Below are 26,902 nucleotides of genomic sequence, written 5' to 3'. Positions count from 1 at the left end.
ATAACGCTCGTTCCCTTATCTCAGGGAACCGAGGTTACGTTAAGTAACTGAAATGAACGTTCACTCTCGTTATGCATGGGAACGAATCCAATCACACAATTACATGCTGCTCTGCGAGCCCAGTGTTTGAGCACTTATAAGGGCCCTAATGGACTTAGGCATTATCCCGCCCCAAGCTTAGCTGAGGGCATGAGAAACCACTGCCCACATGGGAGGTTTAAACAGATAGAATCCGTGCCTGCAGGGCGGGGATGTCTAAGTTATAGAATCTGGCAAAAGTGGATGGCGATGACCAGCTGGCGGCTGCACAGATCCCACTGATAGATATGCCGCTGGACCACGCCCATGAGGAGGCCATTCCCCTTGTGGAGTGGGCTCTAACACCAATAGGGCATTCCAGTCCTTCTGATGCGTAACCCAGAGCTATTGCATCAACAATCCAGTGAGACAGTCTTTGCTTGGTAACCGGTAGACCCTTCTGGCAGCCTCCAAAGCAAACAAACAGTTGTTCAGACTGCCTAAACAGTTTAGAACATTCCACATAGACTCTCAGAGCCCTAACAGGGCAGAGAACATTCGGTCCCTGCTCGCCGTCTGCAGCATGGAGCGCCAATAGGGTTATTCCTTGCGCTCTAAAGGGAGTAGAGAGCACTTTAGGAACATAGCCGTGTCTCAGTTTCAAAATGACCTTGCAGTCATTGAGCCCAAACTCAAGACATGAGGCGCTGACCGACAGCGCTTGTAAGTCACCCACACGCTTAACCGATGCCAAAGCAAGGAGAAGGGCCGTTTTAAGCGATAAGGGCCGCAAGTCAGCCGAACTGAGAGGCTCAAATGGTGGCCATTTTAGGGCCCCTAGGACGATGGGTAAGTCCCAACATGCAGCGCCCAATCGCCCGGGGCTACCTTGCCTCTGGACAGCATGTCCGCTCCCAGGTTCATCTTGCCCGGCACATGAACTGCCCTTAGCGAGAGGAGTTCATTCTGTGCCCAGAGAAGGAGGCGACGAACCAATCTGTATAAGGCGTGAGACCCGAGACCACCTTGGTGATTGATATAAGACACCACTGTCATGCTGTCTGAACAGACAAGGATGTGGTGGCCTTTGATGCCTGGAAGGAAGGAATACAGGGCTAAGGAGATTGCCAACATTTCCAGGCAGTTGATATGTAGGCATCGCCGCTGAGCTGTCCAGGAACCGAATGCCGGATTGCCCTCCAATAGCGCGCCCCACCCAGAGTTGGACGCATCTGTCATGATCAATTTCCTTCTGGAGGCCACGCCTATCCCCACTCCTGCCTGAAACAGGTGAGTAGTCCTCTAGGGGGCCACAGCTTCGATATAGCGGTGGTCCACCCTGACTGGAAATCTCTTCAACCGCCAAGCGCGGGGCGGGACTCGGGCTTTTAGCCAAAATAGGAGGGGCCACATCTGGAGCAGGCCCAGTGTAGTTACAGAGGCGGCAGCGGCCATAAGGCCGAGCAGCCTCTGAAAAACCCTCAGGGGGCGTGTCATCCCCGGTTTGAGGGAAGCCATCAATCGCTGAATTGTCAGGGGTCAATCCGGCGAGATCCAAGCCCACATTAGGGCGGAGTCTAGAACCGTTCCCAGAAAGACAGTTCTTCGTCTGGGCAACAACTGGCTCTTGCGTGGATTGATGACCAACCCGAGGTGCTCTAAGTGACTCAGCAGCACTTTGTGAGGGTTCAGTTCCCGTTCTGACCTGGCTAAAACAAGCTAATCGTCGAGGTAGTTCAATACGCGGATTCCCATCTGCCTGAGAGGGGACAGAGCTGCATCTATGCGCTTCGTAAAAGTGCGTGGGGCCAGGGACAGTCCAAACGGAAGGACTGCATTTGGATAGGCCACTCCCTCAAACGCAAATCTCAAGAACGGTCTGTGACGGGGGCTATGTGGATGTGAAAGTAAGCGTCTTTCAAATCCATGGTCAAAAACCAATCCTTGGGGCAAATATGCGCGAGAATCTTCTTGACCATCATCATCTTGAACGACCAGCGCATAAGCGAGCTGTTCAGATGTCTGAGATCTAGAATGGGTCTGAGCCTGCCATTTCTCTTTGGGACGAGGAAATAGCGGCTGAAAAAGGGGGCACTATATCCAAAGCGCCTTTTGCAAGCAGTGCTTGCACCTCCTGCCTGAGAACAATAGCTTCGTTGTCCGGGACAGAAGTTTGAACAAGGCCTCCAAAGCAGGGTGGTCTGCAAGCAAACTGTAGCGAGTAGCCTCGTCGAATTGTTTCCAAAACCCATCTTGAGATTCCCGAAATGGCTGACCAGGCCATATAATGGGAGGCGAGAGGTTTTATTTTCTCAAACAAGAGCTCGCCTTGAAAAAGCCTTGTTTCAGCCCAGGCTCCATCTTCCGCTGAGGCTGATGCTGCACTGGCTTTGCAGGCTGAGCAGCGGGGCTCTTCTGGCGGCTCACAGCTGCGGTGCCAGGGCATTTAGGGAGGAAGTGCCTGTTCCTGCGACATCTTCTGAGCCTCCGAAAACCGTTCAGTGAACCCATGTACAGCGGAGCCGAATAGCCCTTTCGACATGACTGGTGAGTCGAGGAAGGCCATTTTCTCAGCGTCACCGAGTAGGGGGCTCGCTACGTCTTGGTGAGCTCGTCGTGGATGGCTGGCAAGAATGGGGCTGGGTGTTGGCAGGAGGATTGCTGGCGGGTCTCTGGCAGAAACCATTCATCCAGTAAGCCATGGGCGGGCTCGTCCGGAGCCGACCACTTGAGGCCCAGATCCTCCACGGCCTTAGTTCGGACGCGTATTAGCTCGGCGTCCGACTTTGGCCTCGGCACCTGAGGGGGAGGGGCTGCTTCGGGCTCCTTGCCAGAATCAACCCATTCCTCCGTTTCTGTCGCCACCAAGGACACAGAGTCGTCGGCGGTGACGTCAACGATGATGATGTCCTCTTCGGACGCGCCGAATGAGACTAGTCCACTCGCAGCTGAAGAGGGGTGCTGGTCCTCATTTGCAAAGCAAACCGATGTAAGAGGACGCGGGAAGGCCAGAGCACCCAGACGCTGAGCCGACATGACACTGCCCGGGCCCGCTGGAAAGGATCCGCTGCCCCGCTGTTTTTTCATCTTAGGGAAGGAAAAAGATGGGAGGGCCTGCCGGGGGGATCACCTTGATGGAACAAGGCGACCAGCGAGCGTAGATGAGAAAGGCTCATGCTCTCGCAGAAAGAGCACTAGCCATCAGCGAGCACAGCCTCTGCGTGGGCGCGGCCGAGGCAGGCGGTGCACTCGCTGTGCCCGTCTTCATTGTGCAAAAGCCCCTTGCATGAACCACACTCGCAGCGCGACATTTGATGCAACGCACGCTGATATTTGCTCTTGGATATTTGCTATTTGCTCCGGATGCCTGCAGTGATGCGTACGTTCGCTGCTCCGGCTTCTTCCACGGCGGTGAACAGAGCTGGAGCTTCTTCTACGGCTTCTTCTCACAGAAGAGTCAGCGAAAAGATGATCCTCATCTCTGAAGGAGAATAATCTGATGAATGGCGCTACAGGCAGCTTTATATAGCAGTTGACCCTGCCCCTTTTGGCAGGCTGAAGCGCCATTGGTTTGTGCAGCTACACAAACGTGAACAAATCAGGCTTCAGCAGAAAGGAAAAAAAGAGTTTTCCCATACATAACGAGAGTGAATGTTCGAAAGGGAAATGAAAATGCTGTCATCATTTACTCACCCTCAAGTTGTTCCAAACTTGTAAGAGTTTCTTTTTTCTATGGAACATAAAATAAGTTATTCTGAATAATATTGGAACTATGGAAGTCAGTGGGGACCAGTAACTGTTTGGTTACCCACATTCTTCAAAATATCTTTTTTTTGTGTTCAGCAGATGAAAGAAACTCATACAAGTTTGGAACAGTTTGAGGGAAAGTAAATTATGACAATTTTCAACCTAGTCTTATTCATGTCGAATTTATGTTAAAAAACACTCTTAAGTTCAACTAATTGCATTTAATATAAATTTAAACTATAACACATTTTCATTCATTTCATTTCTTTTTCAAATAACATGCAATTAAGTGTCCAGAAACAATACATTCAATTTGCACCTAAGGATATTTATAAGTACTGTTTACTTAACATAATAAGTTTTGTTTTTAACCATATGCTAAAGTGTGTTTCTTTTTCACAAGGGTCATCTAATTTGTGATGTTTCTTTCCAATAGAAACATTTTACATATCCTAACAGCAAGTCAGAGCTTAAATAGTAAGTTCCAAAGAGGCTCGGGGGATTTTTGAAGGTTCAGCAAACTTTGACAGTTAGAAGTCAAAGTTTTTTAGTTCACTGCACAAGCTCAATGCTCGAGTAAACCTCGTTTCTGTCTAAAGAGGCCCTGGAAAGATTCCAGTCACATCAAAGAAACAACACAGTCCTGACAGAGAACCGGTGAAGGTACAACAAAAAGCCCCTGAAGCCGATGGCCACAGGAAGCAGAGTGTATTGTTGGAGGTATTGACTAGAGGCCAAGCACAATACTGCCGTCCCTCGAGGACGCTGAGGCAATCTCAGGCAACTCTATGAGCCAGAGTCCGTGTCACTTCCTTGTCACTTCCTCTAATGCTCTCTGCACTTGATATTTGTTCTGCCATAGGAGAAACATTGTTACACACAAAGATCTAAAAACAGCTGCTGAAAGGTTGAGAGGTTGGGGTCCGATTCGTCAGATGTTGAATTCTGTGTGTGTAGTGTGTGTGAGTGCATGCAGGAATGCATGTTTGGGAATTGCATGCATATCTGAGTGGTTCTATACATGATTTTCATATTCCATATACCTGCTGCACATCTTGTTGAAACACACACAGCTGAAGTCTCTGGTGCAGCCGGAGCTTGCGGTGTTGCAAGAGACCCTCCAGTCTGCGATACTGATGAACTACCTCATGGACCACCTCCAGAACCCCCCTCACCGCCTGACTGTAGTCGGCCCCTGCCGTCAGGGACCCGGAGTCAGGCAGGGGCTGAGGCCTCTGCAACACATCCAGTAGTGTTTTTCCTTTCTGACTGACCTGCAATCAGAAATAGAACATTCAATAGGCAGTGGTATTTTTACTTTGCACTTATTACTTCAAGTGTCTGTGTTCTAGAGTACTGATTAAAACATTATGAGCATAATATGTAAAGCTTTGTAGGCTACATCTTATATTAAAAATGCTTAAATGCTCACCTCTGTATAAGCTGTGGTGACCTGCTCGTATAGATTCTGGTGGTTGTGAATGGCTATCTCCAGCTCTTGCGCTGCTGTCGGCAAGCCGCCCTCACCGCATGACTTCACCCATCCCTCCATGCTGGACAGAAACTGAGAGAAAGAACACCCTCTTAAACTTTACAGCATAAAAGGGCCATGTAACAAAACCAGAGAGGACAGAGGTGCACGGTTGTACACACTCATTAAAAACAAGCTCAGACATAATTTAACAGAGCTGCTGAGGATCATACAAATTAGGGTCATAAATCAAAGGCATGAAGAAGCTATGTGTGCACATCTAGACAAAGGAGTTATTAATGAAGAAAGAGACTAAAGCTGACAGGGGAGCCAAATAGAGGAAATCAAGAATTGTTGAAAAAGAATGGATCAAATGAGTCAAGGACCCAAAATTAGTGATCAGTAAATAAATAGTGGTTGGATTATGTGAGATGCTGTTTGTCCCTGCCTAATGCAATCACAGTTCGAATCAGTTATATTAAATCATATTTTTGACTAAAGTAAAACTAAATGAAGCACATTTTTAGATTACCTTCCAAAACAGTTTTACAGCATAGAAATGCACAGGGTAAAATCATTACATTGGGGGTGTAAAATTGTAATGATGCTTCACAATGCATCGATCTGACAATGAACATTTTATGCATTCATTACAATCATACAAACTGATTACAATATAACCCAAAACACAATACAACTATGAAAGATACCAAAATAACTGAATCAACCTGAATCAAATCAAACTGAGACCAAATTTCTTCAAATTTCACAATTGTTTTGTAAACTTGTCTTCACATTGTTAAGTAAAGAATCATAATCATATTCTTGTTTGAGCAATTTGTTTTTGCACTACTACACATCTATAATATTATTAAATATAATTAAACTGAATTTGAAAATTGAAATTGAACTTATTTACTTAAATTGCACTTAAATCTTTTCATTTAATGAAAAAGAATCCATATGTGCAAAAATTTTGATAAGCTGTATACTGTATGCTTCACAAAATAATTTGATAAAAAAAAACAACTCATGAGTCTAAAATCAGATTTTAATAAATGTGTACAGTAACCAAACAGCCCAGTTATTACCTGTTCAGATTTCTGGTGGAACACAGAGGACATGGCCAGGATGGCACTTCGCTCCTCCAGCGCCGAGGCAAAGCTCTTCCAGTCCTGATCCAGCTGACCAGAGATCTGCTGTATCTGAGCAGCAGCGTAATGACCCGCCTCACAGAGCCGCGTCGCCACCGAGACGATACGCGAGATATTGACATATGCATTCTGAAAAGAGAGAAACAAGATGCCAGAAGATGATAGCATTAAATTAGTAACAAGAAGGCACAGAAGCTGTGCAATTCTGTCCAGGGAGAGTGTATCAAGGGTGTTTTTTTGTAGCATTCCTTCGTCGTACCATAGAGTTCATAGCAAAGTGGTCATGCTGGGTCTGAAGATCTGCTGCATGCTGGTTGCTCACGCCAATGTCTGTGTGAGTCTGCAGGAACAGCTCTTTATTGTGTCCGATCCATTCAAACATCTACAGAGAGAGAAATGGAGAGAAAAATGCTGCATTCACAGACAGTTTGGTCTCAAAAAACCCTTCCAAAGTGTTTAGACCCAGACTTAAAGAAACACACAGGCTGTAGATTACCATACTGGACCAATCAAGATTCATATTTATACATAAATATTTACACAGGCACAGGCAAATTTGCTTAACAGTAATTCTAGGGCTTTGGGTGATTTAACTCCCTGTTAGTGTTCTAGTGATCTACACATGAACCTTTAATATACACAGATTTTCTCTTTGGCTGATGTACAAGCAATAGCCCTTAGTGTTCTGGCTCTGGTGGAGCACAGATGGGCTCAGTCAGCAGGACCGGGGAGAGAGAGAGTGCCTCTCTGTTTGGGCTTAAACGGAACACACGGCCTCCCATAGACATCAGGCCACGGAAGGGAGTACAGAGAACATACTATTATCATTCCCATCATTCATTATTTACACAGTCATATGACCTCCACCCACAGCACTCTACTACCATTACATGATTTTTTTTTATCAAATCATGCTAGAACTAGCTTTTTAAAAATGTGAGTGGTGTTTACGTGTGCAATATACAGTAGTATAAAAAACACAAATTGGTACAACATATTTACTGCCACAATTTAACTAAAAATATGGAATTCATTAATAAAACATGGCTATAAAGCCATTAGAATTCATTCTTAATTTGTGGCCTTATCTTATTTTTTATTTTCTGTCACGTGCAAAGTTCAATATTTATTAAACTGTTGAAAAAAAATTAAAAGCTTTAAGGTCTAAAAGCATAGGGATTAAGACTAAAATTTATTACAAACATAATAAATATATGTATTTTTTTAAATAAATTTCATTACATATACAATAACATAATAATAAATACTTTTATTATAATGTTATTTTTTGTTGTTGTTTTATTGTTATTATATTGTTATTAAAAAATTTAATAGTACAATAGTATTATTACTACAGTAAAAGAATATTGAATAATATAATTGAATAAAAAAATTACTATCATTTTTTCTATTCTCATTTGATTAATTTTGCTATAAAGTTAATTATTATTGTAATTAAATACTACTGTAACTATTTTTATTTACAGTACAGTAAAATATTAAAATATTATTTTGAATTATACGATTAAATAACAAATATGAAATATGAAATTATTGTTGAATATTATTATATTATATATTATATTATTATATTATATTTTTATTAGTTATAAATAAGTTGATAATTTAATAAAAATAACATTATTTAAATAAATAAATTAATAAAAATAATTATAATTATAAAATAATAATAATAATTATTATTATTATAAATACTCTCAATTTGTCCTCTAACCTTTTCTGCATCCTGCTCGTACAGCCGTAACTGAAAACACTGGTCTAGCTGTTGTTTGCGGTTGTGCCAGGCCTGTAGCAGGTGCTGCCGTGTAACTTGAAGTTTATCCAATAGGGCGGAAATCTTAGGTACCAAACTCTGGAAGTCAGCCCCACCAGACAGCCTTCCGTCGCCCCCATCCCTGATCTTCTGAAGAAGTCGCTGTCCTTCATGGTCTAACTCATCCACAGGTGCCTTTGTCATAGTCTTCCTCAGTCGAGCGTGCTCCTCCAGGAGTTTCCGTGCTTCCTCTGCGTTAGTTGCCAGCTCCTGGTGAGAAAGCACCTCTTGCAGCTCCTCCAGCCGGGAAAGGAGGTGCAGAGCACCTCCAGTGAACTCCTCAAGGGAAACCCGGAGCTCAGTCCATTCCACATGGTTATACTCCAGAGTCCCTTCCAGATCTGCCGTCAGCTGAGACGGATCCACCAACTTAGTCAGACCTTCCACTGAAACCATACTGGTCTAAAAGAAGCAAAGAACAACAACATGTACCAAATAGTATATAATACATAAGGAATAATAGTCCATAGGTCACTTTTGCAAAAAAGTGGCATCAGTAACATTTTTTTAAAGAATTAAAGCTTTTATTCAGCAAGGATACATTAAATTGATCGAGCAAATAACTTTCTATTCATGAAATAATTTTGAATATATATAAATATTAAACAGCATAAAAAAACATTAATCATTTTTAACATTTATAATAATAGGAAATGTTACTAATAATAGGAAATGAGCACCAAATCAGCATATTAGAATAATTTTTGAAGGATTGTGTGACACTGAAGACTGTAATGGATGCTGAAACTTCAACTTTACGTCACAGGAATAAATTACATTTGAAAATGTATTGAAATAAAAAATAGATATTTTCAACTGTAATGATGTTTCTCAATATTTAGTTTTTTTTTTTTTTTTTTAAATGCATTTAGATATTCAGCCTTGGTGACCATAAAAGACTTATGTAAAAAATAAAAACTTTTGAACAGTTATGTAAAAAAAATATTTTGGCAAGAACAGACACACTGAATTGTATTGGCAAATCATTTCATTTTTGTCAGTTTTTGGATCTTAAACTTTTTTGATAAAATCAATATGAAAGTAAATAAATTAAATATGGACTATTCTATGGCTTTCTTATAAGAAAAAAATCCATTCTTATACCTCAAATGTGAACTTGGCACTGCCAAAATTGGTCTTCTGCTTCTGCCAGAAGTTGTCTGGTTTGATAATGAGAGCGACGCAGATCTCAGCTGGAAATGACTCCTGTAGCGTCTTCAGCAACGGCTTGATTAGATCCCACTTAGAGCCGCGCATGTCTACGATTACTGTAAACCCTCGTTTACTTACATCCTCACTGCGCAGGATAAAGAGATTGAGAAAGTTAGAAGAATACCAACAACTGAAAGTTATCTGAGAATCTATTATTAAAAACTGTGCATACAGTATCTCTTAAACAATTGCTTAAGCTTGCATAGTTACAGTATGCATCAGTGAAGCTATATATTTTTAGAGTTGCATCACATTGCATCAGAATGCCCTAAAGATCAAATAGATGCTCTAATCAAATGGTTTAAATGTATCCATATCTTACCTTTTGTCTCAAATTTAAGCAGTTATTTAATAATAAAGGGTAGAGGAGCTGTAAGCAATTGTAGAGGTGACCTATTATGCAAAAACCACTTTGAACACAGGTGTTTGAAAACAGCTGTGTGGCCGCAGTGTGTGAAAACAACCAGCCTATAATGGTAAAAATCCACCCACTAATTTTTTTGTAATCGCAATAAATCATAAACAGACTCTCCAAACAAGCAGTTTCAGATTTCTCCCTACACGTCATCTTAGGGAAAAGTCCCACCCATTTGTGAAGTTCTCTGCCCTAAGCAGCAGTCCGCATTACTGTTTTCTTGCTGTAGCTGCTGTAGATACAATGTCAGCACCATAGAGGCATTAAAAGTGTCATGTGTTAGGATGTGCCAATGAACATAGGAGTCTCCATAGACCGCTGAGGACACAGTGGTTAAATTTAATTTTCGAAGGAAATGTACCGGGGTAAAAAAACCCGGAAAAGTCCTATATGTTTGTGCTAATCATTTTACACTGGACTGCCTCACAAATGAGGGTCAGTTCAGCACTGGAGTTGTGCAAAGGTTGCTTCTAAAAGAAGGCCAATCAATACCAAGGCTTCGAGCGTGAACGTCAGCTCCAGACAAAGTAAGTATCACACTTCATATTTTGTTTTTCAAATTGCCTTTCTGAAAGGCTCATGTTGCTAAAGCTACCATTGTTTCTACATTTACATTTATGCATTTAGCAGACGCTTTTATCCAAAGCGACTTACAGTGCATTCAGGCTATACATTTTTATTTTTTACCAGTATGTATGTTCCCTGGGAATCAAAGCCACAACCTCTTGCGCTGCTAACGCAATGCTCTACCACTGAGCCACCTGTTTTCACAGATGCACCTTTCACGTGCTACCAGAATGATTGTAAACAGGAATGTGGTCGTTAAAAATTGCATATGAAAGCAATATGAAGTCGACCGCTTGAATTTGTCGAGCATGAGCTCTTGAAGCTCCACCCTCTTCTGAAAAGGGAGCCTAGGTTAGAATGCCAATATATAACCTGGGCACAGTAGAGAGGTAGGTCACCAGTTTCCTCAAGTCTTCTTGCTTTATTCTGTCATGATTACTTCGTGCAGGGAATGTAAGGATAGGTCCTCCTCTCTTGTCTCTTCCTCCTGAAAAGAAAATGACTGTTTTATTACTAATTTTACTACGCACTTAAATGGCCCTAATTACAGTAATACCCATGAGCCTATGTGCTGTGTGGGTACATGCTTAAGAGGGTGCTGAGATAAAGCTGTTCCACAGTGAATGAATGTGTGTGTGTGTTTACAATGCAATTATACATTTCCCACCTGAGACAAAGGCAACCTTCTCTCTTAAAACTGTTAGAACATCAGCCGCGTTGATTCCATCATTCCTAAGAGATCCTGATGAGAAAGACGGAACTGAGAAAGAGGAAAAGAAAGAGATATCTAAGTTATATACAGACTCAGGGCTGTAACCACCATAGACAAAGAAGGAAACATGCCTGCTCCAATTTTCAGAAGAGTGATCGAGAACTAAGAAGTGTTTTTCAAATGATTCTCAAAGGAAACGTTCATCATTTACTCAACCTTATGTCCTTTCAACTTAACACATATGATTTTAATTCTTCTGTTTATTGCAAAAAAGAGATGCTAAAGATCATGTTCTTGCTGCTCTTTTCAATACAATAAAAGTGAATAGTGAAGAGGACTGTTAAGCTCTAAAAATGTAAAAATAGCAACCATAAAGTTAAAGTACCATAAAGGTGGTCCATACAACTCTGTACTGTATTCCAAAAAGTTTGAAGCCACATATTTACTTTGTGTGAAAAACAGGATCATTAATTGAAAATATTCTTCTCCATCACAGTTCTTATATTTCATTTCAGCAATTTTGATACAAACATATTCAAATGTGGCATTCATGATACAGCTGATACAAGAACCAAAAAAGTTTGACATCATTCTGAATGTTAACAACCATATTTGAAGTTATACCAATGTGAGCATTGACTTTTTCCTCACAATAAGCTTTTATAGAAATTCAAAGCCTTCAAATTGTGTGATTACAACTAATGCTACAGCATTTGTATGTTTTTTTTTTAGTTATTTTTTAGCTTGACACCTGGTCACCATTCACTTTGTAAGGTAAAGAGCAGCATGGACATTCTGCTAAATTTCTCTTTTTGTAAAAGAAAACATTCAGCTTTGAAATTACATGAAGGTAAGTAAATGATCGCAGAACTTTCATTTTTGGGTGAACTATCCCTTTAAGTTATTACATCAGGTCTCCACAAATACACACACACACACACACACACACACACACACACACACACACACACACACACACACACACACACACACACACACACACAACACAACACGACATGGTTTCTTTTAGGGCAGGTACAAATAGAGTTGATGCTATTTACACTAAGTGAACACATTCTAAAACAGTATACAATAATAACAAGATATTCAGTGTACAGTATGTTTATTAAACTCATTAAGGTGCCCTTAATTATGACATTTCTAATAATACATTAAATTACTCCCAAAAGAAAGAATAGACTCTGAACTGCCTAAATGAGTCATCAGTAATTTGAATCCCACTTCCGTGACGGCTACACATCACTGTGTAACACATTTGCATAATGCCCATATGTTCTACATTGGCCGGCTGTGAACAACTTGACCCGGCTCTCAAACACTCTAGCTTATTCATGTGGTTAACATTATGTCGAGAAGACGCTGTGTCCTATGCTGTGAAAGTAAATTAATTTTATTTTCACTTTCGAAAGATGAGGCTGCAAAGAATTGGTGGTTAAAATTCACAGCAGTACAATCCCAATCTTTTTTTGATTTCCCATCATTTTACTGACAACTGTTTCTCTAATCTTGGGGAGTTCAATGCAGGATTCACAAAATACTTGCTGTTGAAAGATGACTCAGAACCCAGTTTATTGGGACCAGCTAGCTCCACTGAATCACAACCTGTAAGTATGATAAATAATAGATATTTATTATTTTTATTGAGCATTCAAAATAAGGAACTATGGCAATAGGCATATCATTTCTGACACACCCTGTACGCGGTAGACCATTAACAACAGACTGGGCCATCAGACCAATTAGAGCAGAGTAGGCTCACAGAAAGGAGGGGTTTAGAGAGACTAAATCTTAGAACTGCTTCGAACAAATCATTGGAACATGAGTCATGAATTATTTTTTGAGAAAACAAAAGTGTTTTATGATCTTGCATGCATGTATTGTAGGAGACTCCCAAAACAATATTAGGAACCCTAAAAATGCCATAATAGGGGAACTTTAATGGATGAAGCATTATTGGGACCTTACCTGTCCCTATTCATAAAGGCTAATAAACTCACGGCAAAGTTCTTTTGTGTTTTGTTTTTAGGAGTAAAAAGAAGTAAAAGAAGAGGTATACTTTTAGCAAGCACCCTGATGCCACACACACTGCTAGAAGCGCATTTATATGAACATACATGCTGCACACTTTCCTCTCATTAACAAAATAAACACATAGCAAAAATGATGAAAGTGAGAAAACAGCAGTTAAGAAAGCATCTGATCATAGTTACGTGGATATGTTTGCCTGAGATCTGCATTTCGGCACTCCAGTCAAGTCACTCTCACATATTTCAGAGCACTTTATATCATACTGTAGATTGCTTTAGAGCAAGCAGCTTTACAGTATTAAACATGAAAAAGTGTCCATGTTGCTTGCAATTAGAACTACAACTGTAATTTCTACTGTAAATCAGCTCTCCAGTGTGTTCATGTAAACCTGCAGTAAAAGTAAGGAAAGGAGGCATGGTTTCGAGCATGGTAATTATATGAGCTGCAAGCATCATGGTTACACAAGGACATCACATCCCATTTTAATTATGGGCCTAATAAATATCTATTAACTACTTCACTTTCGCAATCCCAAAGAAAAAGTCTCCCCAAGATGATATGTGATGGAAAAAAGGTGAAGAATGTGATTAGATAAAGGCAGATTCGGAAAAGCTAAATCCTAATCTTTAATCTCTACAGCACAGTTCTTGTTAGCAGATGGGCTAATTAGCATAGACACTCTGTTCTTTAATATATAATACATGAAATTTTGGTTTAGACATTGCATGTACTACAGCATCTTTGAATTCAAATGTGTGCAAATATAAATACACTGAAACAACAGTTCTGTTCTTGGTAAATATATATATATATATATATATATATATAAATATATATATATATATATATATATATATATATATATATAGTGTGACGTGTGTCCCGAGCGCTCGTCAGCGTCGCCCTGGCAACACAGTGAAATCACCGGCACTAGCTCGTCACAGGCTGAGCGGCCGCACCTGCAGCTCGTTAAGTGGCGTCTACTTAAGCCGGGAAGGAAAGCAGTGTCGAGAGAGCAATGTCCCCGACGCAGACACTAACTCTTTCCTCCTCTGTTATAGAGAGCAGCGTGTGACCGTCAGCCCCAACCAGGAGAGCAAAGCACGGGATCCACCACTCAAGGCACAGAGAGCACGAGGGAGTTGGAGCACGACGGCGAGCACCGTTTTCACTCAGAGCACAAAGTTTTCAATAAATCCACCCTTCGGGGATTTTCTCTGTCTATCGGTTGTCGTGTAGTTCCTCCCCTCGCCACACTGGTGGAGAATGCGGGCAAAAGTGTGAGGTGGACACCGACAACCGACCCCCGAGGTCTTTTCCCTCTGCTCTGTTTCCACAGGCGGCCACTCCTCCCCCGGCATGGAAGAGCTGCTTAAACACCTCACCGAGGTGAGCATCTGTCAGCAGCAAATAATGGAGCACATGGCCTCACGTCAAGGAGACGCCGAACGCGAGCTCGCCGCCCTCCGCACCGCCGCCCACCGCACGCCGCTGCCTGACCCCCGTGTCCAAGCCGTACAGCTGATGCCGCGAATGACGGCGCACGACAATGTGGAGATGTATATTCAAATGTTTGAGGCCACCGCGATCCGGGAGGCGTGGCCAGAGGACGAGTGGGCCAGACTTCTCGCGCCGCTGTTGACCGGGGAAGCGCAGCGGGCGTATTTCACCATGACGGCTGAGAGAAGCCGGGACTATGGAGAGGTGAAAAAGGAAATCCTGAGCCGAGTAGGCCTCTCCCCAATCTGTGCGGCGCAGCAGTTCCATGACTGGGAATATCGAGCTCGACAGCCCGCTCGCGCCCAAGCGGCAGAACTAACCCGGTTGGCCCAACATTGGCTGTTGACAGGGGGTCCCCCCGCACACAAGGTAGCTGAGCGTGTGGTGATCGACCGACTCCTCCGCGCCCTCCCCCGCGCGTTGAGACAGGCGGCTGGCATGAGGAATCCCACCGATCTCGACGAGCTCGTGGAGGCCATTGAGCTGGCGGAGGCCGCCCAACACCGGGAGGTAGGGGAGCGAGCGCCGCCTTTTCCCCGAAGGGTGGTCCAGGAGCGACGCTCGCCGGAGGGCACCCAGCGACCCGTGAGCAGGCCTGCGGTTCCCGGCCCCCAGGATGAGCCGATGCCCACCGAACCGCCGCGCTCCCCAGGACGGACGTGGCTAGCAGGCTGTTCAGTTCACAATCTGCCGCCGGAGGCACCGCAAGCCGAGGTGCACATCAATGGCCGGCCGTTCATCGCCCTCCTCGACTCGGGCAGCGGGGTAAGCCTGATACAACCAGATGTCCTTCCACCCCGAACAGGTTCCAGAGCCCGGCTGGCGATAACGTGCGTGCACGGGGATACCAGACATGTACCGGCACGGCGAGTGACCATCACCGCGACCCCTGGTTCCTGGCCCGTCGAAGTGGGAATCTTAAAGGACCTACCGGTACCCGTTCTCCTCGGCCCGGGATTGGCCGGGGTTTGATCAGCTCCTCACCTCCAGCACACAGCCTGCTAGCCTGGCCGGGAACCGCCGACGCCGGAGATCAGCAAGGCGCCCTCGACGACGCCCCGCGCTGCTGACGTCGGACAGCCCTCGAGGAGGTGAGTCCCCCTCCCCAAACTCTAACCTGTTCTTTGATGTCTTCCAGCAGATAGCGGGAGGGGGAACGCTCGCCAAAGAGCAGCGTGGGGACGAACGCCTCAAGCATTGCTGGTCTCAAGTGCGGGTGGCGGAAGGAGAGGATCTACAACCGGCTCCCCACCCCACCCCCCATTTCGTCATCCAAAACGGCCTGCTTTACTGTGTCGCGCAGCGAAGGGGGGAGGAAAAGACGTTGCTGGTGGTACCGCGAAGCAAAATCCAGACGGTGTTGGAACTCGCCCATGCCCACCCCGATGGCTGGCCACCTCGGCGCTCAAAACACCGCGCAACGGATCCGGGATCGCTTCCACTGGCCTGGACTGGAGGCGGATGTCAAGCGGTACTGCCAAGCTTGCCCGACGTGCCAACGGACATCGCCACAAACGCTCCTCCCCCCAGCCCGCTGATCCCGCTGCCTATCATAGAGGTGCCCTTCGAGCGCATTGGGATGGACCTGGTGGGGCCGCTGCCGAAGTCCGCCCGGGGGCATGAACACATCCTAGTTATCGTGGATTATGCCACCCGCTACCCAGAGGCCATTCCCCTCCGCAAGGCCACCGCAAAGAACATCGCACAGGAGCTCTTCCTACTGAGTAGTCGGGTTGGCCTACCAGCGGAGATCTTGACCGACCAGGGCACCCCTTTCATGTCCCGGATCATGGCTGACCTCTGCAAGCTCCTCAAAGTCCGGCAGATCCGGACCAGTGTGTATCATCCACAAACTGATGGGCTCGTGGAACGTTTTAACAAGATCCTTAAGCAGATGCTGCGATGAGTCGTGGCCGAGGACCAATGCGACTGGGACCAAATGATCCCGTATGTGCTGTTCGGGATCCGGGAGGTGCCCCAGGCTTCCACCGGCTTCACGCCCCTTCGAACTCCTCTTCGGCCGCCAACCCCGAGGGCTTCTAGATGTCGCCCGGGAAGCCTGGGAGCAACAGCCTGCGGTATGTCGGACCACCCTCGAGCACATCAAGGCCATGAGGGAGCGGATTGACAGGGTCATGCCGTTGGTCCGGGAGCACCTTTCCAAGGCCCAGCAAGACCAGCAGCGCCTCTTCAATCGGGCCGCCCAACCACGGGAGTTCCAGCCGGGAGACTACGTCATGGTTCTGGTCCCCACCTCCGCCTGTAAATTCCTGGCACGTTGGCAGGGCCCATACACGGTCACCGAACGGGTAGGACCCTTCACCTATAAAGTGCGCCAACCAGGTCGCCGAAAGGAGGAGCAGCTCTATCATATAAATCTGTTGAAGCGCTGGGTGGGAACCGGACCCCAACTCTCGGCCCTCGCCACCACCTCTCCCGTGGTTGTAGACATGGATCCCAATCTCTCCGCGGCCCAGAAGACGGAACTGCAGCACCTGGTCGGTCAGTTCTTGGATGTGTTCTCCCCCCTGCCAGGGCGGACGACCGTCATCCAGCACGAAGTCTGAACACCACCAGGAATTATCGTCCGGAAGCGGCCCTATCGTGTCCCAGAGGCTCGGCGACACGCAATCGAGACAGAGGTACAGGAGATGTTAAAGTTGGGGGTAATTGAGCCCTCGCGGAGTCCCTGGTCCAGCCCCATCGTAATGGTCCCGAAGCCCGACGGCACCCTCCGGTTCTGCAACGACTTCCGCCGCCTAAATGAGGTCTCTGAATTCGATGGCTACCCCATGCCCCGGGTCGATGAGCTCCTGGATCGACTGGGAAGGGCCCGGTTCATATCGACTCTCGACCTCACCAAAGGTTATTGGCAAGTCCCTCTGTCGAAGGATGCCAAGCCCAAGACAGCCTTCTCAACCCCCAGTGGCCACTGGCAGTACCGGGTCCTTCCCTTCGGCCTGCACGGGGCCCCCGCCACCTTCCAGAGGCTCATGGATGTCCTGCTGAGGCCCCCATATGGCCTACGCCGCGGCCTACATCGACGACGTGGTCATCCATTCCGAGACCTGGAGGGAGCATTTAGAGCGGCTCCGGAGGGTGCTGCGGAACTCCGCCGGGCGGGGCTCACCGCCAACCCCCGGAAATGTCACCTGGCTCTCTCCGAAGCCAAGTACCTGGGCTTCTGCGTGGGTCGCGGCCTCATCCGCCCCCAGGAAAAGAAGGTGACAGCTATCCTCTCGGCACCGCGGCCCACTACCAAGAGCCAGGTACGAGCCTTTTTGGGGTTGGCAGGATACTACCGTTGTTTTATCCCTAACTTCTCCTCCTTAGCCTCTTCCCTGACAGATCTGACCAGGAAGGGGCAACCCGAGAAGGTAGCCTGGAGTCCAGAAGCGGAAGAGGCATTCCAGCAGGTGAAGTCAGCCCTCACCTCGGAGCCAGTCCTGCGAGCCCCCGATTTCAACTGCCCCTTCCTGGTGCAGACCGATGCCTCAGACACCGGGTTGGGAGCTGTTCTCTCCCAAGTCCAGGACGGCGAGGAGCACCCGGTGATCTATATTAGCCGGAAGCTGACCCCGACCGAACAACGGTATGCCGCCGTGGAGAAGGAAGCGTTGGCCGTCAAGTGGGCAGTCCTGGAGCTTCGCTATTACCTCCTCGGCCGCCGGTTCACCCTGCTGACCGATCATGCGCCACTGCAGTGGATGGCCCGCGCAAAGGACACCAATCCCAGGGTGACCCGGTGGTTCCTTGTGCTCCAGGACTTCCACTTCACCGTACAACACCGGGCGGGGACAGCCAACGCCAACGCGGACGGCCTCTCCAGGATAGGGGCAGCTTTCGCAGGTCTGTCAGGCTCCACTCCCCACCCTCCCCATATGTCCCCATTGTTCCGCAGACGCAGGTCGACGCTTGGGGGGGGGGGGTGTGACGGGTGTCCCGAGCGCTTGTCAGCGTCGCCCTGGCAACACAGTGAAATCACCGGCACTAGCTCGTCACAGGCTGAGCGGCCGCACCTGCAGCTCGTTAAGCGGCGTCTACTTAAGCCGGGAAGGAAAGCAGTGAGGGGAGAGCAATGTCCCCGACGCAGACACTAACTCTTTCCTCCTCTGTTATAGAGAGCAGCGTGTGACCGTCAGCCCCAACCAGGAGAGCAAAGCACGGGATCCACCACTCAAGGCACAGAGAGCACGAGGGAGTTGGAGCACGACGGCGAGCACCGTTTTCACTCAGAGCACAAAGTTTTGAATAAATCCACCCTTCGGGGATTTTCTCTGTCTATCGGTTGTCGTGTAGTTCCTCACCTCGCCACAAAATATATATATATATATATATATATATATATATATATATATATATATACATATATATACACACACACACACACACACACACACGATGTTGTGTGGGCATGCTACCAGCATTGCTGCTTTCTATGTTTTGTATAAGGATCACAGGGGACACATGCATTCTGTAAACACTGAATGACAGACAACAGTATTAAGCGTAATACTGGCTTCGAGAAAAATAGAGTAGTAAACCATAGTAGGTCGAGCAGGGGGCAGGGAGGCCCAGCTGTTGGCACATCTCCTTCTATTTAGATTCATTAGTGGTGTAATCTGCCCGCTCTGTAATCCCATAGCCGACAGCTGGGCACCGGGACAGCCGGTGGGGAAAAGTTCAATCACACTTAAAAACACATAGACAGCAGAAACACATACAGTATATAAACACAAGCTGCATGCTCACAGATGCGCCACATGCACTTGCATACACAGACACACACACACACAAACACAACTGTGCAGTACATCTGTTCAGTCTGTATGAGGTCTAAAAAGGCCTTTACACCGCTTATGTCTGCATTTTATCTCTCTTGCTTGCTCTCGTCTGCAGACTACATAAACTATTAAACCTGAGTGGAAAAATTTGAAGCTGAACATGGCATGTTAAATTTACTGTGAGAACTTCCTTTTCCCAGCCCCTGCTAGAGGGCAGATGCTATTTCACACTCTCTCTCTCTCACTCACATATATAAGGACAGGGCAGTTTCAACACTATTGAACACAGTCATTTCCAATTTACAACTTTCTGATATGGCCTATTGTGTGGTGACAACATTGTCCCAGGCTCAGTGAAGCGTTGTCTAAGTAAGTTCTCCAAAGCTCTTGCTCAAAAAAAAAAAAAAAGTATTTACACAACAGTTCAAAGGGACAGTTAGGGGCTGGCAACATTTTTTTAATGTTTTTGAAAGAAGTCTCTTTTGGTCACCCAGGATGAATTTATTTGATAAAAAATGCAGTAAAAACTATTACTATTACTATTATATTATTAAAAAAAATTATATAATGGCAATTTAAAATAACTATTTTCTTTTAAATATATATATATATATATATATATATATATATATATATATATATATATATATATATATATATATATATATATATGCGTGAACAGAGTGCACAAAGGTATGCAAATAAATACGCTGAGAGGCATGTAGGACAGCCTATCATAGCCCTCAGACCGAGGGAAATATTGGATAAACATTTTATGGTCCTACGCCTTCCACTGACAGTATAAATACATATAAATAAATTTAGACCCCTTAACTTAGTGAAAGAAAGAAAATGTGGTCCATGCAACTGATGCTCTATATTCTGTCTTCTAAAGCCATACGATAGCTTTGTATGAAGAACATGAAGAACAGTTCATGAGTTTATTGATCCAGTTCACAGATCAGTACATTTGTTTTTTTACAGAAGAAAGAAAGTCATGCAGGTTTGGAATAACATGAAATTGAGAAAACGTTAACAGAATTCTAATTTTTGGGTGGACTAATACAACTAACATAGAATGTCAGAATCATCCAGTCCAGATCAAATACACTTCAGCAAACTTCATGTTTCTTATACAGGTATGTTATGAATGTTTTTTCACCCTTATTTTTTTTTTATGTAATACGGAATAATTGCATTTTTATATTTTCACTCCTAGTGTAAAATAAATTATATTTTTAATGCAAGAATATGGATTGTTATCTTATTTAGGTATCTGAAAAGAGGTACACAAGGTCTTGACAAAAAATCACAGTATTCATTTGCAGTCCCACATGAGTAACACCTTGCTACTTAATTGGTAATTTAAAAAAAAAGTGTATTGCTGCATCCCTAATTGATTCACATACTACTATATAGCAAATTTAGTTGTCATACATTAACATCAAATGTGCCCAGATTATGTAATATTTTTGGATATTTATTGGATATAAAGTGTGCATACTGTATGTGAATGTTTTTGGCCTAGTATTGCCCACAAGCTCTTGCACAACAAAAGAGGCTCCATTCCAAAAACCTACTGATCTGCCTCACTGCCTACTGTGAGTCTGCTTTCTACAGCGGCATCCAAGCTGAGATGGAGCTTGAGTGACTGATTTTTAATGCTCTGCATAGGTAGCAATGCCATACATTACGCAAATAGGAAAGTAGTTTCTACTCAATTGATTCCAATATTCCTAAGCTAACAACATTAGGGTTTAATAAGCAACACTGAACTATAATCAGTACTGAACTGTAATCAGTGGTTTTCAGTATATATATATTTTTAAAATTTTTCAGATTTGCTGCATTGCAATTCCTTGCTTTCCTTCAACTTTTCAGTTCATTTTTAAAAAGCAGTTTTAAAATGCATTAATCTAAAAGTTATGTTATAGCAAATTTAGCTAGATGTTAAAGCTAGCATGCACATGCAATAGTATGCAACAGTTCTTTTCCATCAGCAGCAAAATACTTGTAGTGCATAATGTAACAATGCAAAATGGGACACAGGTTATTACTGAACCTGATCAACCATGTTGCTTCCAAATTAAACTTGGAAGCACCAAAAAACATTCAAAACATGCAGTATGTATTCCTACAATATTTGAGACAGTATCATTATTTTCCACACAACTAAAAACAAAGTGTTCATATAAATACTCTAAAAAAAAATGCTGGATTGGGCTTTAGCCAGCAGAACCTGCAGGGAACGTTGCTAACTTTGTGAATACTGCAGATAGATTTGTAACATCTAAGATGTCAGATAAAAGGACACAGGCATCACGGAGATGTCATGAGATTATCAACTGCATACAAAGTACTGTATCTATACCGGTAGACACAATTAATCAGAATCAGTGAGCTCCCACTGTCACCCATAATGCAACCTGACAAGAGAGTTGGGATATGAAGCATCCTGAACTTCCCATGTTACAGGATCAGGGTGTATCCACATAAACAGTAACACAAAGCTCATAGAAGTACCAGGAAACAGTCTGCTCTCTGCAATTACTAAATGAAACCAATCCTGCCAAAAAGTTGCCAAATGGCCCCACAGGATCGAATCCTGCCAAGGACAGCAAGAACATTGACAGGGCCAGTAAGCTATGATTATGGCCCTTACAGTCCTGGGAAGTCAGAAAACAATGGCTGGCTGAGGTTTAGTGTTAGTATGAACTATTGTGTAAGTCTAAGCTGTGAGATCAGAACTGGTCCCAGGCCAAAAACACTGGCCTGTGATCTCACATAACTTAATTTTATAGGTGCCCGGCTATTCAGGGGAATCTGGGTTTGAATGGGGCATGGGGGCTATTTTCAGAAGGGTTGCTTTGTGCTTAGAAATACCCACCACAAATGGACTGCAAGACTAAAAATGGAAGGGATTACATGTAACATTTCATCAAATATCAAATAAATGAAAATCAACTACAAAAAAAAAAAAAAAAAAAAAAAAATCCTTGGTGAGCAGAAGAAATGAAGAGCCTAAAAGAAATGAAACATTATCTTTAATATTTTAAAATGAATTGCATATTCAGACAAATGTAAAAAATAATCTCTACAACACTTGTATAAATCACACTCTGGCTGAAGCACGTGATTCAAAGCAGAAATGTGTAATGATCAAACAGTCTGCTAACGTCTGATGAAATCTTCTAATAGGCAGATGGCTTTGAAATATTACATAGATATACAACAATGGCATGTGGTGGACATCTGAAATGAAGTCCCATGGGTTTGGCTTTTTTTAGCCCAATATTTCATATTTTTCCATTTTCACACAATTTTTGGGTCAGTAGGCTATGGAACACAATCTACCTTACATTATCAACAATCAACCAATTCTATATTTTTTTTTCTCTGTCAATATTTATTCACCCTCATGTTGTTTCTAATCTAAAAACTTAATCTTTCTAAAACCAAATTTAGATATTTGAATAAAACCTAAGGTTTCTGTCCCTCCATTGAAGGACCAGGTAACCAAAACAAACTAACAGATTTTGTAGGTCAAAACTCAGAACTGTATGTTGACTTGCTGCATTGAAAGTGTTCAGTTGGTTCACTAAAATTATGTGAACTGAATGTTGTTTAACATTGGCAGTGTTGAGTGTAATGCATTACTAATAAATAAATAATTTTCCTTGAAAACGTAAAGTAAGGGATTGCTCTTAATTTTTCTGTAATCTAATTACAGTTACTTCTGATGTAATTATAGACTATAGAACAATTCTATACAAAACAGTAGTGAATTAAACATCAAAATGTAATTAGTAATAATTATAATGAAATACTTTTTAGAAGGAATACGGTAATCTAATTACACTGTTGAAGATGTAATCAGTTGCTAGTAATCAATTACCTTTTTAGAAAAGTTACCCAACACTGAACATTTGGCACTTTAGTTGAGCCACCTGAACTTAACATTTTCAATGCAGCAAGTCAATATAAAATTCTGAATTTTAACCTCCAAAATCTTTAAATATAGATAGAACCTTAGAAAAAAGTCCTCATAAACCAAATCTTATTGAATTAGGTGGTTTAAACCAAGTCTTGTGAGCAGATACGATTGCTTTATATGAAGAGATTTCATTTAGGCTTTTATTTACATGTAAACAATGATTGACACACATACATAAAGCTCATCACAAATGGTGTACGTGGAGGCTGAAATGTTTGTGCATGTTGCATGAGAACCAGTGAGGTTTGTTTTAGCATGTGAAGCACACACAACTTACTGTAAATGATGACAGCAGTTGAATTTTTGGGTGAACTATCCCTTTAATATTACATTTATTGAAACAAGTCACAGTAAAGCCCCATAAAGATTTTCTAGAAATTATTGCATTGCTGACGAATGATAGGAAGTAAAAGTATTGTAATGAAAAAGTGGCAACTGAGTTGCCCCTAATGGATATAATCCAAAAATACTTCTGAAATTGATTTGACTGTCTCCTGGCCAACAAAATCACTGAATGTACCTATTCTGCTCAGAGAACTCCAGTCCTGAGCAGGAATCTTGGCAACAGTTGCTACAGCAACCCCTCTGACCCTCATTCAGGAGAGATGGCCTGCTGAGGATGAACTGTGGTGCTAGGTTTGCCTCTCTGAAGACCATGTTTAAAATTTTAAGCACTTCTGTGTGGAGCGGGGTGTAGAGAGTAACTTTTGCATCTTGTAAAATCCATATGTTCAGGGATTATAGTAAATCATAATAACACACATAGCGGTTTTGCATCGTGGTCTAGTTACTGAAGATGACACTTTTCAATATCAGTGCTTAGCAAAATATGTTCAGTAAGCAGTAAGTTATTTTGCTACTTATGTGCCTCCTATCTTATTACTCTAGCAACTAATAACATATGCTGTTCATTTTCCTGCCCAGTTATTCAGTTTCTTTTTATGTTTGGAAGATGAACTTCACAAATCAAAACAATGTGATATGACCCCTAAGGTCATGTCATTATCAAGTTCCAACAGATTTCCCGAGGATGAAACCTTATCGCCACTAATTTTCATACTTGTGTACTATTGCACTCTTGGAAGTGAAGACACACTTACTAGTTCAATGTGTGATGACACATGCAAAGGAAGCTGCATAACAAGTTCACAAGTTTTTTTCTGGGTGACTGGCCACAACCTTGACAATTTGTCTCCATAGAACACAGTTACAAGCAAAACATCCTGGATTTTCACTCCAAAAGACAGAACTCTGAACATTTTTCCAATTACTCACTTACTAAGGTCACTTATTCAGCAACATATAGGCATGTTATTATTAGTGGTCATTACAGACTTACAGTTTTCACTTAGCAGACAACAAAATAAAAGCCAAAATAAGCCAAAATAATCCCAAAGACTTCAACTGACTGAGGAACCTAAGCCATATCTAGAGACCCAAATATAATAGGCATTGGGGATGGACACTTTTGACTGAGCCCAGTAAGCATCCCTTTTAGCAACAACCCAGAATGCCCTAGCAATGCCCTAGCCACCACCTTGCAATGGCCCCAAACACCTCAGCATCATGGGATCATTTTGCACAGGCAAGCACCACTCATATTTTCTTTGGAAAAAATATACACTCTAAAAAATACCTTGTTAAATTTACAGCTAAAAAAAAAATTAAATTCAGAATATTTAGTTGCCAGAAATTCATCATAAACAATAGGGTGACAATGTTTTGCACATTTTGTAATGTCATATTGATGCTTGTATATTTTACAACTTCTAAGTCACTTAATAAACCACTTAATTTAATTAAGTGATATATACATATTAATTTACCAATGTAATTAATGTACCAAAAACAGCCGTTTACCTGAAAATGTACTAATAACCACCATTCAGAGTTCATAAAAAAGAATATAACACAAAAACCCCTTGTGTAAACTAATAATTGTACTTTTACACCACTAATACATAACTAACAGAAATGAGAAGAATATACATTGAATATACATATATATTATAAAATATAATCATATGTGATGTCAGAGACTTCTGGGGATATTCTCATAATGTTACTTGCAAAAAACACATTTGATGGTATTTTATATTAAAATTAGATATAATTCCTTGTTAAACTATTTTCTTGTATTTGGTAATGTAACTTGCAGTTCACCAATTAACAGGTTTTTACAGTTTTACAGCACATATTATTCAGTTTCACATTTTCACAGTTTAAAGAGAGATTTTAAACTGAATGGTGTCCAACAGGAAAAGCAAATACCCATTATCAATGAAAGTGGGAATGTATGAACTGAACATAATAAAAAAGCAATCATAAATTTACCAGCTGTGTACTTTACAGTGTGAGATATCTTTATTTAAAAACTGTTTTTTGGAGCTAAGAAATCATGTCACAACAATCGACGCATATCCGTTCTCTGGCAAATCTCAACCTTTAAATGTCAAAATACTTAAATGAGAAACTCTACGGACTAGTTACTTTTTAAATTCTGCAAAGCATAAACCACCAGAAGCATAATAGTCATTTAAAAGATTAGAAATCATTGAGAATAAAAAAAATCTTCCTCACACACACTACACATGCATGTGTACACTTACATGTTTAAACATGACATGAAATGACATTAGACTTTCTAGAAAAATTCTGACTATGATTTCATTGGTTAATATTATCAAAAGAGAGACAGTGAAATTACCACATTACAGACAACCGTAACATTTTTGCCATAGCCTAAGCAAGAGAAACCCACAAGCTAAGCAGCTTAAAATCATTCCAGATACACAAGGGACCCTTCTTGGTTTTTAGGCCAGCTCTCTGTCAACCCCAGTTACTGTGAGCATTTACTTTATACAATTACTTTGAAATAACTCAACTTATTTGCCGATGTACATAATTCCAAATAGCTGTATGTTTTGTGCATTACGTTCAAATGGTATCATATCTATCTATCTATCTATCTATCTATCTATCTATCTATCTATCTATCTATCTATCTATCTATCTATCTATCTATCTATCTATCTATCTATCTATCTATCTATCTATCTATCTATCTATCATCTATCTATCTATCTATCTATCTATCTATCTATCTTTTTTTCTAACTATCCATCATCTATCCATCTATCCATCATCTATCCATCTATCTATCTATCTATCTATCTATCTATCTATCTATCTATCTATCTATCTATCTATCTATCTGTGGACTCATGTAAGAGTTGAATGAGGTGATTATTGTTCATAAACCAACATTCAAGTTCTGTTACATTCTGCCTCCCTCTTACACCTCAAACAAGACCCCAGTTGAGTGTCTGTAGGGATGCTGTGCATGAACGAGAAGTTCTTCCCCACACAGGGATTGTGATCTCCCACACTGGCACAGCGGTGACTGTCTCTGCCGCCCTCTCTCAGTTTCGGACATCCTTGCGGA

The 26,902-nt window shown here is 42.7% G+C and overlaps 1 protein-coding gene across 1 annotated transcript in view; it reads right to left on the bottom strand.

Moving 5' to 3' along the window:
• Positions 1 to 26,902, bottom strand: part of kalrnb (kalirin RhoGEF kinase b) — an 87,557-nt gene that overhangs the window by 57,758 nt on the left and 2,897 nt on the right. The window contains exons 2-9 of the mRNA XM_042757803.1: positions 11,086 to 11,178; positions 10,791 to 10,905; positions 9,329 to 9,521; positions 8,126 to 8,626; positions 6,650 to 6,772; positions 6,328 to 6,519; positions 5,198 to 5,329; positions 4,809 to 5,039 (exon numbers count right to left, since the gene is read on the bottom strand). Of these exons, the coding sequence (XP_042613737.1) occupies positions 4,809 to 5,039; positions 5,198 to 5,329; positions 6,328 to 6,519; positions 6,650 to 6,772; positions 8,126 to 8,626; positions 9,329 to 9,521; positions 10,791 to 10,905; positions 11,086 to 11,178 (1,580 nt within the window). The remainder of the gene's footprint in view (positions 1 to 4,808; positions 5,040 to 5,197; positions 5,330 to 6,327; positions 6,520 to 6,649; positions 6,773 to 8,125; positions 8,627 to 9,328; positions 9,522 to 10,790; positions 10,906 to 11,085; positions 11,179 to 26,902) is intronic.

The sequence above is a fragment of the Cyprinus carpio genome, chromosome A6, assembly GCF_018340385.1.
Source record: "Cyprinus carpio isolate SPL01 chromosome A6, ASM1834038v1, whole genome shotgun sequence".
NCBI classification, from domain to species: Eukaryota; Metazoa; Chordata; class Actinopteri; order Cypriniformes; family Cyprinidae; genus Cyprinus; species Cyprinus carpio.
This window is presented reverse-complemented; position numbering and strand designations above follow the sequence as displayed.